Raw genomic sequence first — 17,144 nt, 5'->3', positions numbered from 1 at the left:
CCGCTGATTCCGGTCCACGTACCCAAGGAAGTTTTCTACTACGATATTGGTGGCTGTTTTAATGGTGTTCCAACAGTTCTCAAAAGGGACATTGTCCTTGGACAGCATCGTTTTTCAGCAGCGCAACTTCGAGCGAATGTGCGTAATCTTTGCCGTCTTTAGATTAGATCAAACTCGTGTTTTTAGACTTTGACCTTAAAATGCGGTCAGGCGTTAATATTAATATTTTTTTGAAACGGTGGTTCTACAATTGATAGAGGAACGGTAGGGGGAAAGTAATGAAAAATTTTTTGGAGTGGAGGGCAAAGAGCGGGAAGGTGAGTACTTGTTAAGTGTAGCTACCAATACCCCCTCCCCCCTCACCTTCCCGCTCTTTCTCCTCTACTCAAAAAAAAATTTCATTACTTTTCCCCTACCGTCCCTCCATCAATTGTAGAACCACCGTTTTAAAAAAATATTAAGTCTTTAGATTGCTTTAGCCTGGCGAGACCTCCCAGTTGACTCTTGAAGTACGGACACATGGTCTAACAAGCTAGTAGTCGTATGTTCGAATTTCGGCTGGCGGAAGAGACTGTTAGAGTCTATAGGATTGTACCACTAGGCCCGCATTTGTCCTGCACACTAACAATTATATCAATAATTCTTAGGCCCATTGCGTTTTCGGTCAGTTCGAATGCGCTGAATCCTTCAGGCGCTGTTTTATAGACTATGTTGCTATCATATCTTGGACTTGAGGCGTTTTCATGTTCTAACTGCGTGTAGAATTCCTCCTAATCATTATCGGAGCTTCCGAAGGGACAGCCGTGTACGCCCTTGATTCGCAAGTACATGGACTTTTCAAATGGAATAAGAGGAAATTGATGTAATCTACATTAGTTAGAAAATGGTTTTTGATCACATAGAAAATGGCATCCCAAGTAACAATTCTAAAGCCCTTTGGTTTTATTTGAATTTTATAAAGGTTTTATTGCGGTATGAATCATTACCTCAGGTTATATCATGGTGTTGCGCAATGTCCAGATATTACAAGTCAAAACCCAAGTAACAATTAAATAAAGGTTTTCATGACTAATTTCATAAAACCGCTAATAAAACTATGAGCTCCATCAGATCTTTCTGATGACCGCTATAAAATTGCCTTATGACCATTCCTCAGAATGTTTTTATTACCTCTATAAGAATCAGGCTATAAGCTCAAGTAGTCACATCAGGCTCAGCTGAAAGCAATAAAACCGATTAAGCTTTCGCTGTTTGACAGCCACCGCCATAGTTTAATCAAGCTCTTCGCTTTTCGCTCTGTAAAAGCTCTGCTAAAATCAGTTTGTCAGCTTTGCCAACTTGAAAATACATCCGTGGGCAGAAAAGTTTTACTGTCAGATCATTCTTATCGATTTGGTTTATAGCGACCATAATAAAATACCCCATAGAATAATTAATAAATTTTGTTCGTTTGCAGCATATACGCATTAAATTTTATCGTGCATATTGATGTAATTGGGGAATAAAATTAACGCGCCATTGAAATTTTGCAATTTTTGAAAATGGTTGTTTAAACAACATAAATATATTCTGTTAGTCAATAAAATGGTTCTTGCAAAAACATTTTAGTTGCTTCCTGTGACAGGAAAATCGATTGATGATAACTTTCTTCCTGCAAAATAGTTTGCTTTGATGAATTTTTGTTTGCGAGCTAAAACAAAATACTGTAATGTAGCAATATGGTCTCGCATAAAAAAATAATTTTGGTTTTGAACTTTAGTATTCTTCAAAATACCAGCAATAAATCTTTTTGGTCAGGGTGTTGCCGTTTTAATCTATATATATAAAAGTGAGCGTGAATATGTTTGTATAGACTAATCTCAAGATTTTAGTCTTGACCTTGGAATGAGGTCATACATATATTTAATATTTTTTTGAAACGATGGTTCTACAATTGATGAAGGGACGGTAGGGGAAAGAAATGAAAATTTTTTGGTGAAGGAGGGGGGAAGAGCGGAAAGGAAGGGGGGGGGGGGGTATTGGTAGCTATGCTTGACAAGTAGTCATTTTGACTCCTACCTTTTGTCCAATGCTGGAAGGTGCATGAGTCGAACCAAGCTGTAATCTGAGATTATAACCGGATTCGAACCCACAACACCCTCCAGGGCATGTGGTTCGCTGGTACTTGTACCTTTGAACCATAGAGGCGCTGGACAAAAGGAGACCGCAAAATCCACTTCTCAAGGATAGCTACGCGTGTTGGTTGTGTTATCGACACATATTGTGCCGCTTCCTGCATCAATTGCAGATTACCACCGAGCGAGAAGTTTTAATCTAACTACTATTTACTTTCAGGACGACGGCACTGTGCCGGCCCTTACGACTTGCAAGGTACTGCACGTGACGCTGTTCGTCCGTCACCAAAAAATTTTCATTTCTTTCCCCTACCGTCCCTTCATCAATTGTAGAACCATCGTTTCAAAAAAATATTAAATATATGTATGACCTCATTCCAAGGTCAAGACTAAAATCTTGAGATTAGTCTATTACATAGGAACGGGGCCTTCCCTCGAAAACCCGCGCCGAGAAACGCGGCTAACATACGCTGACGGACGAACAACGTCACGTGCAGTACCTTGCAAGTCGTAAGGGCCGGCACAGTGCCGTCGTCCTGAAAGTAAATAGTAGTTAGATTGAAATGAAATGTATTTATTTTGTTTAAACGATTAGTTTTCAAAACTTGGAAAATTTTGATGGCGCGTTAATTTTAACCACTAATTATTCCAATAATACGATAAAATTTAATGCGCATATGCTGTACAACTACGGAAACTACTGAAAGTTTATTAAACATTGTTTCGAATATTTTTGTTATTGGCGCTGTGATCCAGACCGATCAGGATGATCTGATAGTGAACGTTTACCTTTACTGCTCACGGATATTTTAATATTTGCAAGTTAATAAAGCTGTCTGGGTAATTTAGCGTATTAGCAAAGACTCCATTATTAACAAGACTGGCATCTCTGTTATTGACGTAGCACTACATCTTATGGCAAGGTTTGGGATAGGGTGTAACGGTTTGTCTGGTGTCCTATTTCCGAAAAGCTTGTTGTCGTCCGTAGAAGGGACGCATTTGTCTTCTTTTTCTTTCATGTATTTGGTCTTCGACGCATTTTGTTAGCCCAGTCCTCCTAGACCCTGCTTTCAGTCTGTCGAAGATTGCTATCGCAAACTTCCCGACTGTGCTATCAAGGTCATCCGCAAAGTCTGGAAGTTAGCTACCCCCGAGACACGCACGGAACACACCACTCGATTCAACGTAGCTCTGTCTGATTAGTCGCATCAGTTTGTCTGGCAAATCTATTCGGGCATTAGCGGGTCTCGATCGACTGTATCATATGCTTCTTAGAAGATGTGATGCGTGAAAACGTTTTTCAGATGTTTCTGCGATCTGTCGGATGGTAAAGGTCTTGTAAAATTCTACTTTGCTACTACGGATATCGTGCACCTTCTCGACTATGCGACATCTCCTGTAGTGCCGAGCTTTCGTTGAAAGCAGTGTTGCATCGATTCGTCAGTTTCCGTGCACCATATCTGAATGACAATAGTGTAATGTAACAATCAATCTTTAACAGTTCGTCAATGCTGCTTTAGACCAAGCTTAAAAGTTAAACCAAGTTTAAAGAGGACATACATTCCGCGATTATCTGGCAACCAAACTAATCATAACACTGTTTTCATTCATTTCAGGACCGCGGCACCGAACCCTTTCCGCCAGTCTTTCGATTCCAAACGAGTAATTGCATCGAATACAGCGAGCACATCGCGCGGCACCTTCGTCAATTCGATTAAAACGAAAACGTCCACATCCACAACGACAACAACGACATCGACGACGACAGCGAAATCACCGGCTTCGCATTCCCGTTTCATTCACCTGCCAGCGCGTCCCGTCATTCCTTCGATTAACATCACCCACAACGGTTCGGCGAAGTCGGCCGAAGTGATCTATGATTACGACGACTACGTGGAGGACGCCAAGGATAGTAACGATTTTACCGATGAGCAGCAAGAAATCGTGGATCTCAAATCTACTGCAGTGAAAAATAGTTCGACCAGCTCTGGAAGAGAGGAAAAGAAACTGTTCTCGAGTAGCACTACCAATGCCCCGACAAGCACAACCGGAAAACAATTCGAGAATGAAGAACGAGGGGGTAGTTTGAACAACATAAACGAAAATGAGTATTATGACTTGATACGGGAAGGCGACGGACGAAATAATGAGGAGAAGATCGAGGATCATACGGTTATCCTGACGGACAACTTTTACTTGCCCAACTCAGGATCAGAAGAAGTGGCTGATGAGGAACTTGAAGAGGAAGGAGAAGAACTGGAAGGTGAAACCGAACAGCCCAAAAAGGAAGCGCCTCCTGTAGCCCCTGTGCAGCAAGACCAAAACAAGGAGGTTGTTGAAGCGGTGTATGACGACGATTACATTTACGAAGACGAAGAGCCCGTTGTTAGTACTACGGCGCAAGCGGAAGTAAAACCAACAACCCCTGCTAAGAAAGAATTACTAGATGATATTGATACGTTGATTTATTCAGAAGAAGATGCTAAGGATGAATCGTCCGCTAACCAATCCTCCGAGACTGCGACGACTCGCGCAACACCGGTAGAAACCAGTTCAACGACAACCGCTGCGACACCGATTGTAAGCTCGGAATCCACCAGTCAGGAGATAAGTACGACTACAGAACGAACTTTAAATAGCTCATTGGAAACGGAAGTGACCTCCAATGCCACCACTGAAAGTTGGGTCGTCATTGCATCTGTTCAAACTAGCAGAAGTGTGTCTGGAGCACGTTTTTTGCCATTCCCACAAGTAGAACAGGATGAGAAAAAACAAAGTTTATCGGAATTGGATGCGAAAAACAGCAATGAAAGTGACGAACCGGATGTGACGACGGCAAGTAGTCAGGAGGTGGAGAAAACAACTGTTTCACCACAGGAAACGGTTTTATCGGTTACGGATGATATCGATACACCCACCACTGAGAAGACGCTCAGTTCTTTGTCCACAGAGAGTATTATAGATAAATTGGACCGAGTACAGTCGGAATTGTCTAGCGGCGTTTTGACTGGAAAATTCCCGGTGCTGAAAGAAATGGTAACTGAAGATTCCAGAGTTCCCACTTCTTCGTCGCTACCATCGGTTGTCATCCGTAAATTCCAACCTAGAGTTATTACCACCAAGAAACCTCGTCCAGCCTTAACGACTTCACAAAGGCCACCAACAAGCACAGAAAATCTAGCCAAGAAGATTAATTTTGAAGCCATTGCTGTGGATGATCTATCGTTCCTATTACCGGCCGATTACAAACAGAAAAATGCTTATAAAGTGAAGAAGTTCGGTGCAAGCAGTACAACTCACGAACCACTGGCAGTTGCCAAGGACGTGCTGAACGAAGAACCTCTGAAACCAGAGTATGGTCGTTTCCGTCCTGCAAACATTAGCAGATCGTACAAAAGCAACGCTCCAGTTCAAGAATTGAGCTCCTTATTTCCAAAAGATTATCGGACAAATCGAACGGAGGAGGAGCTTAAAACAACAAACAACCTCAAAGAACTGATAAGTAAGATTAAAGTTAACGATAGATCAAATACGACTTTGGATGTCCTGAAAAAAGCACAACCGGTAGATATCAGTTCATTTTTACCACCTGGCTATAAGCCACCTGCTGAGTCGGGCCCTAGTACAAAGGCTCCGATGGCTGCTGTCATCGAAGATGAAGTAAGTAAGTTGCTTCCTCCAGGGTACAAATCGTTCAAGACTACTAAGAAACCCACGACCACAACGGTTTCGCCGACTATCGTAGATGATGTTAGTAAGTTCCTTCCACCTGGTTACAAACCTCCAAAGAGCGACTCCAAGTTTGTGTTCAACGACAACATAAGTAAGTTTTTACCACCGGGTTATAAACCACCGAAATCTGAAACAAGCACAAGCAGCACGCCTGTGTTCAACGATGATGTTAGCAAATTTCTTCCGCCCGGATACAAACCACCAGCGGAAGAAAAACCGGAGCCTGAAGTAATCGATCCTTCTACTTTGTTAAGCAAGATCAAATTCAAGGATGCTTCGGCCTTGCTTCCAACCGGTTTTAATGAGTCTAAACCGGAATCGAGCACTAGTAGCAATCCAGCCGCAGGTGGCGATAAAAGCTTCAAGGTCGTATTTCCTAGTCGACCTGGCATAAAGAAACCAGGAACGGGACGTTCAACAACTGCTAAACCTCTGCATGCCGAAGGTCCTCCTACGCCTGATATACTTATTCGCAAAGGACCTCCGACGCGTGCCACAACCGAATTTACCGGTTGGCCAACACCATCAACGACGCCACTGTCAATTGAGAAGTTGTTGGAAAGACAAAAGCAGCAAGAGCTGTTGGAAAAATTACTCGAACCACCCAGTACTACGACGACTACTACAACCACAACCACCACGACTACTACAACGCCCAGGTAAGTTAACTCTTTCGTGTCTCATGTCTACGGCACAATCTGGATCCTAAAATGTAATTTTGCTGTATTCCAGACCAACGGAACCAGGCCTGTGTCACACGGAGTGTGACCTAGCTGGAACGATACGCATTGTAGACGGTGTTAACTGGGTGCCGGAGCTGTTGGATCACAATACCGCCGAATGGAAACAGTTAGCAAAGGACGTCGAAGCTCAGCTGAATGAAGTCTACAGTAGAGCGCAAAATCTGAGCAAATGGTACAAAAAGGTGCGAATCGATAGTTTCAGCAAAGGAAGCGTCCTGGTGGATTATTTCGTGGAACTGAAAGATCTGACACAAGATGTCAACACGTTGGAAATCAAAAGACTATTCCACGAGGCGCTCACACCGGCCCCAGTGGTAACGACAACCACTCCTGAGCCAAGTACCGAGCTGGACGACGCAGACGACGACCTGAAGGTGCTAGGAGTGCAAACTAAAGAGAATTTGCAAGAGGCGGTACCTCATGTTAAGGAGGTATTCCTGCTAGGTAAATTCAAGGTTGATCCAGTTTCGACAGATTTTACTGGTAAGAGCGATGGCGATAAAGCTGCTTTTGATATAATATAATTTGTTTTCCGATTTTCAGTCATTCCGAAACAGATTCTCCCGACGGTAACTGCTGAGGAGGAAGATTTGCTTCTACCGCAGTGGGCAATAGCCGTTATCGTGATTGGACTGGCATCACTTCTTTTTGTTGTCATTTTCGGCGTCTCCGTGGTAGGTCGATTTGATGGTTAGATAGGAAGAGCTGTTCTGTTAATAAACATTATTGTGTTTGTTTCAGCTAATCAACCGCCAAAAGGCAGCTAAAAAGAAGGCCCCAACGCCTCTGACGGCAGACATGTTGAACGAGCTGAATAAGAACCACATGGGAGGAATCGATAATTTCGGATCAGAAGACTTGTACAATCTGGACGACAACTGGGACGATCATGAGCATGACGTAAAACCAAAGGTTAGTAAAAAGGGTTCCTAGTATATCAGCCTTTTAACTACGGTTTTCCCTAACATTACAGCGCTTCTCCAACTCCATGCATGGCAGCAGTGCGTCCAACATCTATGATAGTTGGCGCTCGCAGCGCCATCCCGATTACTACTACGACGATTACGGCCTCAAGGGTTCGCATTATCCGCCGACGGCTAGCCACCATCACCATCATCGGTTACACGACCCGGCTTTCATGATGCACGAACCGCCACCACCGCCGGTGATGGCACTATACCCGCCGTATCACCATGCGCCGGCACCTCCAAGTGGCCACTATAACACCAACTCGCGGCGGTACTACCGAGATTATGATCCCAATTTTTAATGGGCTTCGCTATTCCCGCTTTGGTCATCTCCTCGTCATCCTTTCAGTAGTGCTCTGTTATTTACCCGTCATTCCATCGTCCCTTCGTTTTTTTCCTTTCGAATTTACTCTGAGCCAGGACCCCGGCTCGGACTGTCAGTGCTGTAGTTCCATAGGTACTCCTCTTCCTCACTTTACGTGTCCAGTAAGGCTTTATTATTTAGTAGGATATTTTCCAATGTAAATAAATTATTTATTTTGTAAAAATGGACAGAATTTCCAACGAGAAAAAAAATCGTAAAATAGTGAAACATCAAGTGTTGTCGATGGTCTCCGAAACTATCCGAAAAAAATTTTTGGTTTGCAAGCCGGATGCTACATGCTACCGTCCTCTGTTCCCAATTAATATAGCCTAGGTGCTGAAGCTTTTTTAACACTGAAAAACCGATCTGAAAAAAAAAACAATTATTTTACCAGCATTTCGACTGGTTACCACATCACCAATAACCAGTGTAATAAAACAAGTTCAAAATCGGTGTTAGTTTATCCGTATAGAACAAAATTTTATTTAACCGCAAAAGATGTAGTTTAGATAAGAATGGAGCTTAGGACAAGGGTGTCCAAACCAAGACCAAACTCGCCTCTCAGTCGATCCTTTATTTCGCGTGCTGTGCTCAACTTGTTGCAGTGCATGACCCAAAATGGTGTAGCTGAAGATAATCAGGCTCTGATTATGGTGAAACTGTCAACAGATTTTTCGTACACCACGCTTAAAATAATTCGATCATTCGTTGTTCATAGTTTTAACATAAATAAAACTCGCATAAACTACGACCGGTAAGGTAACACCTCAGCCATCTTGTGCATGCGGAAGAAATTTCTAGCTTCTCCATCCGATTTAACACTATTTCGTGGTAAACACGGTCGAATGCGGTCTATTTGCACGTCTTCTATTTAAAGTTTGTGCTATTTAAACAGAACGAAACGATTCTATACGGCTTTTGGCTAATTTTCTTGCATAAAAGATAGAGTGTCACAGTACTAATTGTTGAGAATATCGACGGATCGACAAATCACGGTTATAATAGACATACAGTATTCTTCATTATACGTACTTTAGCAGCATGTGTCGGTGGCTCAAAACAAACTTATAATTTACTAATTAGGTCTTTTTTTCTCTTTTTTTTTCTTTTCTTATTTAAATTGACTTTTCTCCGTGAAACCATTAAATTATAACTTATCGTTAACGTTTCAGCTCTATTCATACTCTATTCAGTCATCCTCAAAACTAATTTATTTAAAAAGAAAATACAATTAACAATCTTGGCATAAAATTCAAATTACAAAATTCAAAAATTCACTTACAAACAAGTTATAAACATTCAAATTCAAACTCAAACTATTTGTTACCGTTGCCGGTTTACTATGTCAGCGGCTAAGTGATCTGAATCTGATCTGAATTAGGTCTTTTACGACGACTAATAAATGGTTTATACTTTTGTGAAACATATTTTATACAAGGCACGAATTTTGAAAATAAAATTCAATAATTTGTGAGCGTTGTTCGGATGTGAGTCTATACATGACGAAATCGCAATTGAGCGTTCTTTACTTGGCACGTGTCATGAATCACGCATGAGCTGATAGAAACAAAAGTTAGAAAACTGTCGTTGAAAAACAAATCACCTTTTATAAAACCATGAAAGCAAGATTCGTGTGAACGAACAGTTTATTACAGTTTACTTGTTGAAACAAAAGTTGCATATCGGTAGGCGCATTACTTCGTCAGTCAGTCGGTATGGTACAGGGTGTCCCGAGAGAAAACCACTAAAACCTGTAAAAGCTCTATGAAATAAAGTATGGCAATGAGGTAATACGGTGCAGCAATCCTACTGTCAAAGTGCGTATCTATCGAACAAAAGGGCTGACACGATATTTTACCTACATCGAAAACTTATCGGATTTTAATGAATTTTGCATACATTTTTGCAGCGGTAGAGATGCAATTTAATTGATCAACATTCAAATTCCACCGACATCACCGCAGACATCACCTCTAGGTATATTTGTTTTCCTAGGTCTACTGATCTCTATTACTTTCCTTCAGATGTGTAAGTAGTAAGCGAGTAAGGGGGGAATCATTCCCGTGAAATGGTATCTTTTGTGAAAAGGTTTTTCGCGAAATAATATTTCGTGAAATCCTATATTTCGCGTTAGGATCAACCAGGAATTTTTCCTGGCCTTGAAATGGGGGGAATTGTTTTCTACTTTACTGTAAGGAAAAATTGAAAATTTATATATAAAACAACCCATGAGTAATTCTCGCTGAAACGGGGCCACTACTGACACGAGGTTTTCAAATATTGGGACTTTTGTGCTTAATTGTTTGAAAATGGCTAAAAAATAAGAATTACACTTTTAATACCTCGAAATAGTGGACCCCACGTTCGCCAAGGGGCCTAACAGTTTCAAAATAAGTTGAATTTTGAGCAAACCTTGAGATTTATATCATGTGATATTTCATAAATTTGCCACGAAATAACTAACAAATGGCCCGGTTCTGTAAAGAAGAAGAACAGGGCTTTCAAATGGAATAAAAATTTTGTTAGCGGCCATCTTGGATTTGGCCGCCATGTTGGATTTTATAAAAAAATCGCCGTTTTCGTCATGATCCCCCCAGCCGATTTTAATTTCAAAACCACCATCGTAAAGCTGAGAAAAAATACTGTTGGGAACATTAATCAAATTTCATGTTTAGTGGAATTAAATAAACGCAACAATCAATTATCTGTATCAATATTTATAATTCTCATATAATGGAATATCTTGCTACAAAAAATTAATTGTTTTATTTAGTTAATGCCATTGCACACCTAACTTGATGAATGTTTCTTATAGAATTTTTTCTCAGCTTTCCGATGGTGGTTTTGAAATTAAAATCGGTTCAGGGGATCATGACGAAAACGGCGAGTTTTTGATAAAATTCAACGTGGCAGCCAAATCCAAGATGGCCGCCAATTTTTTTTTCACTTCGTTTATAAGCCCTATCTCTCCTCTTTACAAAACCGTGTCGTTTGTAGTTTGTTTCATAGCAAATTTTAGAATATAAACGTTGTTAATTTCCAAACAAAAGTTTTAAAATGATTTGCAATGACCTAATTATATGAAAAATGTGAACCTTGCTACAAATAACTGGTTGTTTTATTCAGTTAATGCCGTTGCACACATAATTTTATGAATGTTTCCTGCAGCATTTTTTCTCAGCTTTCCAATGGTGGTCTTAAAATAAAAATTCGTTGGGGGATTCATGGTGAAAACGGCGATTTTTTGATTAAATCCAATATGGCGACTGAATCTAAGATGGTAGTCAATTTTTTTATTCCATTTGAAAGCCCTGTTTTTCTTCTTTACAGAACCGGGCCATTTGTTAGTTGTTTCATGGCAAATTTATGAAATATCACATGATATAAATCTCAAGGCTTGCTCAAAATTCAACTTTTTTGAAACTGTTAGGCGAACGAGGGGTCCACTATTTCGAGGTATCAAAAGTTTAATTCTTATTTTTAGTCATTTTTAACCAATTAAGCGCAAAAGTTCCAATATTTGAAGACCTCGTGTCAGTAGTGGCCCCGTTTCAGCGAGAATTAGTCCCATGGTTTCATAGTTACGTAACTGCCAAAATGAATCATCTAAAGCTGAACTCCTCAGAAACTTGCTAAACTCGAGATCGTGACAATGGTCATCCGAGGTTTATAATTTATGTACATCACAGTTTAATTTGCGGTAATACGAAGTTTGGCGGCTCAGCAAGTGGACTATAACCGTTACACTAGCGCCAGAAGCTAGCTGTTGTGAGTTGATTGTAGAATTTTATGCGCCTTTAGTGGCCGGTGTGCCGGCGGCCAAGTCACATTCATAGCGCAAGTGACACAACTCAACCTGAACCACTGCAGCACGGCTCAGCAGCTGCTACACCAAGCAGTTTCTGAGTCGGCAACGGGCATTGCCATCATCTCGGACCCATATTGCGTCCCTGCCGGAAACGGCAACAGGGTCTCGGATAGGTTCGGGACGGCGGCTATATGGATGTCAAGCAGGTTCCCGGTTCAAGAGGTTGTGTCAACTGCAGACGAAGGATTTGCGGTTGCCAAAGCGGGTGGGGTGCTCTACTGCAGCTGTTATGCTCCGCCGAGTTGGTCTATCGAGCAGTTTACGCGGATGGTAGACCAAGTATCAGTTGTGCTGACTGGTCCAAGCCCGGTGGTTGTGGTGGGCGACTTTAATGCTTGGGCGGTAGAGTGGGGAAGTCGTCGCACGAACCATAGAGGTAGGATTCTGTTTGAGGCTCTGGCAAAGCTCAACGTAGATCTGGCCAACGTCGGCACCACAAGTACCTTCAGTAGGAACGGTGCGGAGTCTATCATTGACGTGACATTCGGCAGTCCTGGTCTGATAGGAGACTGGAGGGTACGGACGGTGGACGGTCCGCTATGGTGTGGGTCAGATAACGAGGCGGTAGGCGGCGAGTAGAGCTGACACTCCAACCACCCGTGGATGGAAGACATCATACTTCGATCACGAAATATTTGCGGAAGCGATCCGAAGAGAGTGCGGTGATCACGATGTGCCCGATCCGAATGCAGATTATTTGGTTGAGGTACTGTCGTGAGCGTGTGACGCTACCATGCCTACGAAAGGTCGACCTAGGTATAGTAGATCACCGGCTTATTGGTGGACAGATGAAATTGTGGAACTCCGCGGAGCGTGCTTTCGCGCGAGGAGAACTATGCAAAGAGCTCGTTCGGACGAAGGCAGGGCTGAATGTTCGTAGTAAACGAGCTTGCGTCGAAAGGTCAAGCGCTAGTGCCAATGCGAACCCGTGGGGTGATGCCTACAGGGTAGTAATGGCAAAGACCAAGGGCGTGATGGCGCCCGCAGAGCGATCGCCAGAGATGCTGGAGCGTATCTTCGAGGGCCTCTTTCCGCGCCACGATCCAAGGCCTTGGCCCTTGGCCGCCGAGTCGTCTCACGGCCGACGTTCCAGTATCTCAGACCAAAGCGTAAGATGGTCGGCTTCCATGGGACGGCTATAATATGGGATAGTGCTGGCAGCGAGGAATAAGTGGGTAAAGTAGATTAAGCTTTGAAGGAAGGGTAAACCCCAATACACGCAAGCACGCATAAAATTTAATAAGCATATCGCTCACTCAATAGCGATTATAGCAAAAAGAAATGCAGTGCAGGTCATACAGCAAACACACCCGGGCGATATTACAATAGATCAACTATACTGGTCGCAGTAATGAGTCCACACATGAAAAAAAAACGTCATGTATGACGAAGTGTTGAAGCCAAAGTTACCGGTAGGGGTGGTGATTGTTGTCGACTTTGCGGACGACATCACCTTGGAAATCTACGGTGAATCTATCATAGAGGTTGAGTTGACGGCCACCCACTCTATAACCATTGTTGAAGATTGGATGCGCTCCAAGAGACTGGAGCTAGCGCATCATAAAACGGAGGTTATCGTGGCGATCAACCGCAAGTTAGTGCAGCAAGCAAAGATCAGCGTCGGGGACTGCACTAGTTCGTCAACGCGGTCCTTAAAACGACTGGGAGTCATGATCGACGACAAGCTCAAGTTCGGGAGCCACGTCGACTATGCCTGCAAGAAGGCTTCCACAGCTATTTCGGCATTATCTCGTATGATGTCTAATAGCTCTGCGATATATGGCAGCAAGCGAAGGCTATTAGCCAACGTAGTCCAGTCCATACTCAGGTATGGCGGGCCGGAGCGGTCATCGGCGTTAGGTATCAAAAGCTATCTAGCTAAGCTGGAAAGCACCTATCGTCTCATGTGCTTGAGAATGGCGAGTGCGTATCGCACAGTATCACATGACGCAGTCTGCGTCTTAGCGGGTATGATGCCTGTTGGCATCATCATCAGCGAGGACGTAGAGTGCTTCAATCAAAGTGGAACTAGAGGCATACGGAGTACCACAAGATCGGCCTCGATGACCACATCGCAGCGGGCATGGTCTGATTCCACAAAGGGTCGGTGGACATACCGACTTATTCCGGAAGTATCCGGATGGGTTGACAGGCGCCACGGCGAAGTCAACTTCCACCTGACACAGATTCTGTCAGGGCATGGTTGGTTTAGACGGTACCTGCAGAAGTTCGGGCATGCGGAGTCCCCAACATCTCCCGCAGGCGTGGAAGTAGAGGAAACTGCAGAACATGTTTTCTTCTTATGCCCTCGTTTCACGGGCGCGAGAAGCACCATGATGGCAGTGAGCGGACAGGATACTACTGCGGATAACTTAGTCCAAAGGATGTGTTTCAGCTCGGATGTCTGGGGAACGGTCAATGCGGCTGCTACCCAGATTGTACTTGAGCTACAAAACCGCTTAAACAGCCTAACTATCATAGTCCAGAAGTTATTTAAGAGGGTGCGTTAAGCACAACAGCTCCTCCCTGAAGTAATACCCATAAGGTGGTGCCAGAGGGATTGAGGCTGGAGACTCGAGTAGGGTTTTAGTGGGTCTGGATCCTCATTAGGGGGTCGGAATACCAAACCCCACTCCCTGAGTCGTCTTCTCAGGTGTCTGATAGTATCGTATATTTTAGGGGTGCTAAGCAGATTTCCCTACTCGTTAAAAAAGGTCGATCTGTCAAAGTACTGAACCTCGCTGCGTTTCCTCTAACATTATGGTACAACTGAACTGACAGCGCTCAATAGAAATTCCTCTTGCGCCAGAGCAATCGTTTAGAAGCACTCTTTACAACCACATTAGAAAGAAATACATAGTAAGGTAAGAGATGCAGTTTTTCAACTCTGTGCTAGTTTTCGCACCACTGCTGAAATAGACTTTGTTTTGCCGTTTTCTCCGTAACTGAGTTTTTACCATTTATCGTTATAAAAACTTATTTGATGAATATTTTAGCAGTGATGCGAAAACTAGCACAGGGTCGAAAAACTAGATACCTCACCCTATGAGGTTAGTTTCCTGATTCAATGTTGCTTTCTCATGAGAGTTGGGCGGAAAACTATGCATTTTGAACGTGAATTTCGCGTGAGATGACCCATCTACTTTATATTCTAAATTATGCACTCTACCGTTTCATAGAGCACGTGTGGTAATCTGACTAATCTGGTCAAACTATCTTTTATCTGCACCACAGAAGCACCTTCAAAAGTGGAGGCAACGTTAGTTGAAGCTTCCGTAAGAGCTTTTGCTTTACGGCGGTGCACACTACGACTGTGCACCGACATCTGCAACGCTGAGCTACTCTCAAAGCTCAGTGATTTCCTTGAGTTTCCAACTTTACTTTGTCCGTCAACGCTTAGCGATTCATCATTGCTCTATTCTGCTAACGCAAGCATAAATGAACACCCATTTAGCTAATCAATAGCAATTTGGAACATTCAGCCAATCCAAACAGCCAACCCGGCCGGCCCAGCTGAAAAGTTCAAGGCAACTCTCCTCATCCACCCACGTGCGTGACGTTGATTAGCACAGGTGTTGGCGCATAAAGTTGGTTCGTTATTTTTTTAAAAAATGGCGTGTGCCAAAGTTCAGCAGTGGAATTCAGCACCATTATCCAATCTTGCGCAACCAAGCGGCATTTCTTTCGTCAACCTACCAGACCGGCGGTCCCTGCGTTAGCCAGGTTAAGTTTGCGAATCTTTGTCAATCTTTGTTAGCCAGTCGCAGTCAGAGACAGTTTTTGTAGGTGCACTCTTTAAGTTTCTCCATCAGTGACCGTTATTAGGGTTATTTTCGGTGCTCGTGGGACAAACTGACCGCATGAATGTTTACCTGTGTCATTCGTAGCAGCGACGCGCCGCAGCAATCGCTCGCAGATGGATAGATGACGAGTTTTTTTTTCTTTTGGTCCATTTGTGAGACCGAACGCAATTAATAAACTGATTATAGGCACATAATTTGTTAATTTAGCAGTGATACCTACCTGCCCTTTTAAAGCGGCATGTTTTTATTTGACTATATCTGAATCGGTGTAAAACGTTTGTTGGAGCCACATGAAGCGTTTTATAAACGGTCAAATAATGTGATTAAGCGCACTGTAAAATGTTGATTGTGATGTGAGATGAAAACAATTCGAGAAATTGTTTAATTTATTCTATAAATTTATGTGTGTATGCAAATGAGTATAGGAGGAAATGACCTGTCAAAAAGATGCTTTGGCAAAAATAATTATTTTAAAATGACAAATCTGATGTTTTAATCTTTCGTGTCGTTTGAGAAACCAAAGCTTATTATCTATAAATTCCATTATTTTTTATCTACCCAAAATTTTTCGCCCATCCTCTAAACGCAAAATAATTATAAATCGTTCACACCCACATGGCATTACCGATCATAAGCCGCATCCAAGCTGTCCATCTAAGTGGAAAAAATGGAAGTGTCGATCTTGATTTGAATGCTCTTCATTTTTTTGCTTTCTGTACTGTAACAGATCGTGTTCAAGTAAAAACCAGTCAGAAGATGCTACGGTGATGAAGAACGCAAGGATGAACTGGTTCTATTGAGCCGCTGTTAAGCCGATATTTCATGGTTCAATGTCAAGTGCGAGAGTGTTTTTTAATCTCATTTCGGAGTTTCCAACAAAGACTATCTACTGTATGAATGCGATGTATCCATTGTTGGGGATTATTTATTATTACACGATGATTTTGCGGTTCTGATAACCGTGCAAACCGGATTATTTTCGAATGCAGCCACTAAAGAGAGACATAAATGATGACCCTGCAATAGAGCAAACATTTTGACCAAACAAAAGAAACAAAACAAGTTATGATAGTATGTGATTTGAATTGCCAGTAGTTTTTAACATGAATTTGAACTAATTTAGTTCCGGAATGTGCAACCAGTCAGTTAAGGGGCTACCTATGACGTAAAAATTATGGAGGTCTGTGCCTAGCGGAACGAACGAGGGGTTCACGTCGGACTACGAATGCGTGTACAATTTGATAATTCTTGACAATTTTTAAATGTTCTGCACTTTCTCACGCAAATTTATAATTTACTGTATTATAATAAATGCCCTGAAACATTTATATATATTTGTTAAATGAAGTTAAATTTAGCTATCCTTGATGGCAGTACTCTGAATATCATTTTAATCAGCTTCTTAGAATTTGTAGTTCCACTAAGAGTTAAATCATCAGGTCACAATTACACATCTTCCAATGATTGGAGATGATTTCGCATTTTGAATATTTTGCACTAGTCAACTTTTAGTAACTGGCTTGAAACTGCTATGCGGTTGACGAAGTTAGCT

At 42.3% G+C, this 17,144-nt stretch overlaps 1 protein-coding gene across 1 annotated transcript in view; it reads left to right on the top strand.

Annotated features, from left to right (window-relative positions):
* Nucleotides 1-8,120, top strand: part of LOC128742323 (mucin-5AC) — a 187,978-nt gene extending 179,858 nt beyond the window's left edge. Inside the window, exons 5-9 of the mRNA XM_053838653.1 lie at nt 3,731-6,505; nt 6,579-7,072; nt 7,133-7,263; nt 7,331-7,501; nt 7,563-8,120. Of these exons, the coding sequence (XP_053694628.1) occupies nt 3,731-6,505; nt 6,579-7,072; nt 7,133-7,263; nt 7,331-7,501; nt 7,563-7,859 (3,868 nt within the window). The 3' untranslated portion in view covers nt 7,860-8,120. The remainder of the gene's footprint in view (nt 1-3,730; nt 6,506-6,578; nt 7,073-7,132; nt 7,264-7,330; nt 7,502-7,562) is intronic.
* The last annotated feature ends 9,024 nt before the right edge of the window (nt 8,121-17,144 follow it).

The sequence above is a fragment of the Sabethes cyaneus genome, chromosome 3 (assembly GCF_943734655.1).
Source record: "Sabethes cyaneus chromosome 3, idSabCyanKW18_F2, whole genome shotgun sequence".
Classification (NCBI taxonomy): Eukaryota; Metazoa; Arthropoda; class Insecta; order Diptera; family Culicidae; genus Sabethes; species Sabethes cyaneus.
This window is presented reverse-complemented; position numbering and strand designations above follow the sequence as displayed.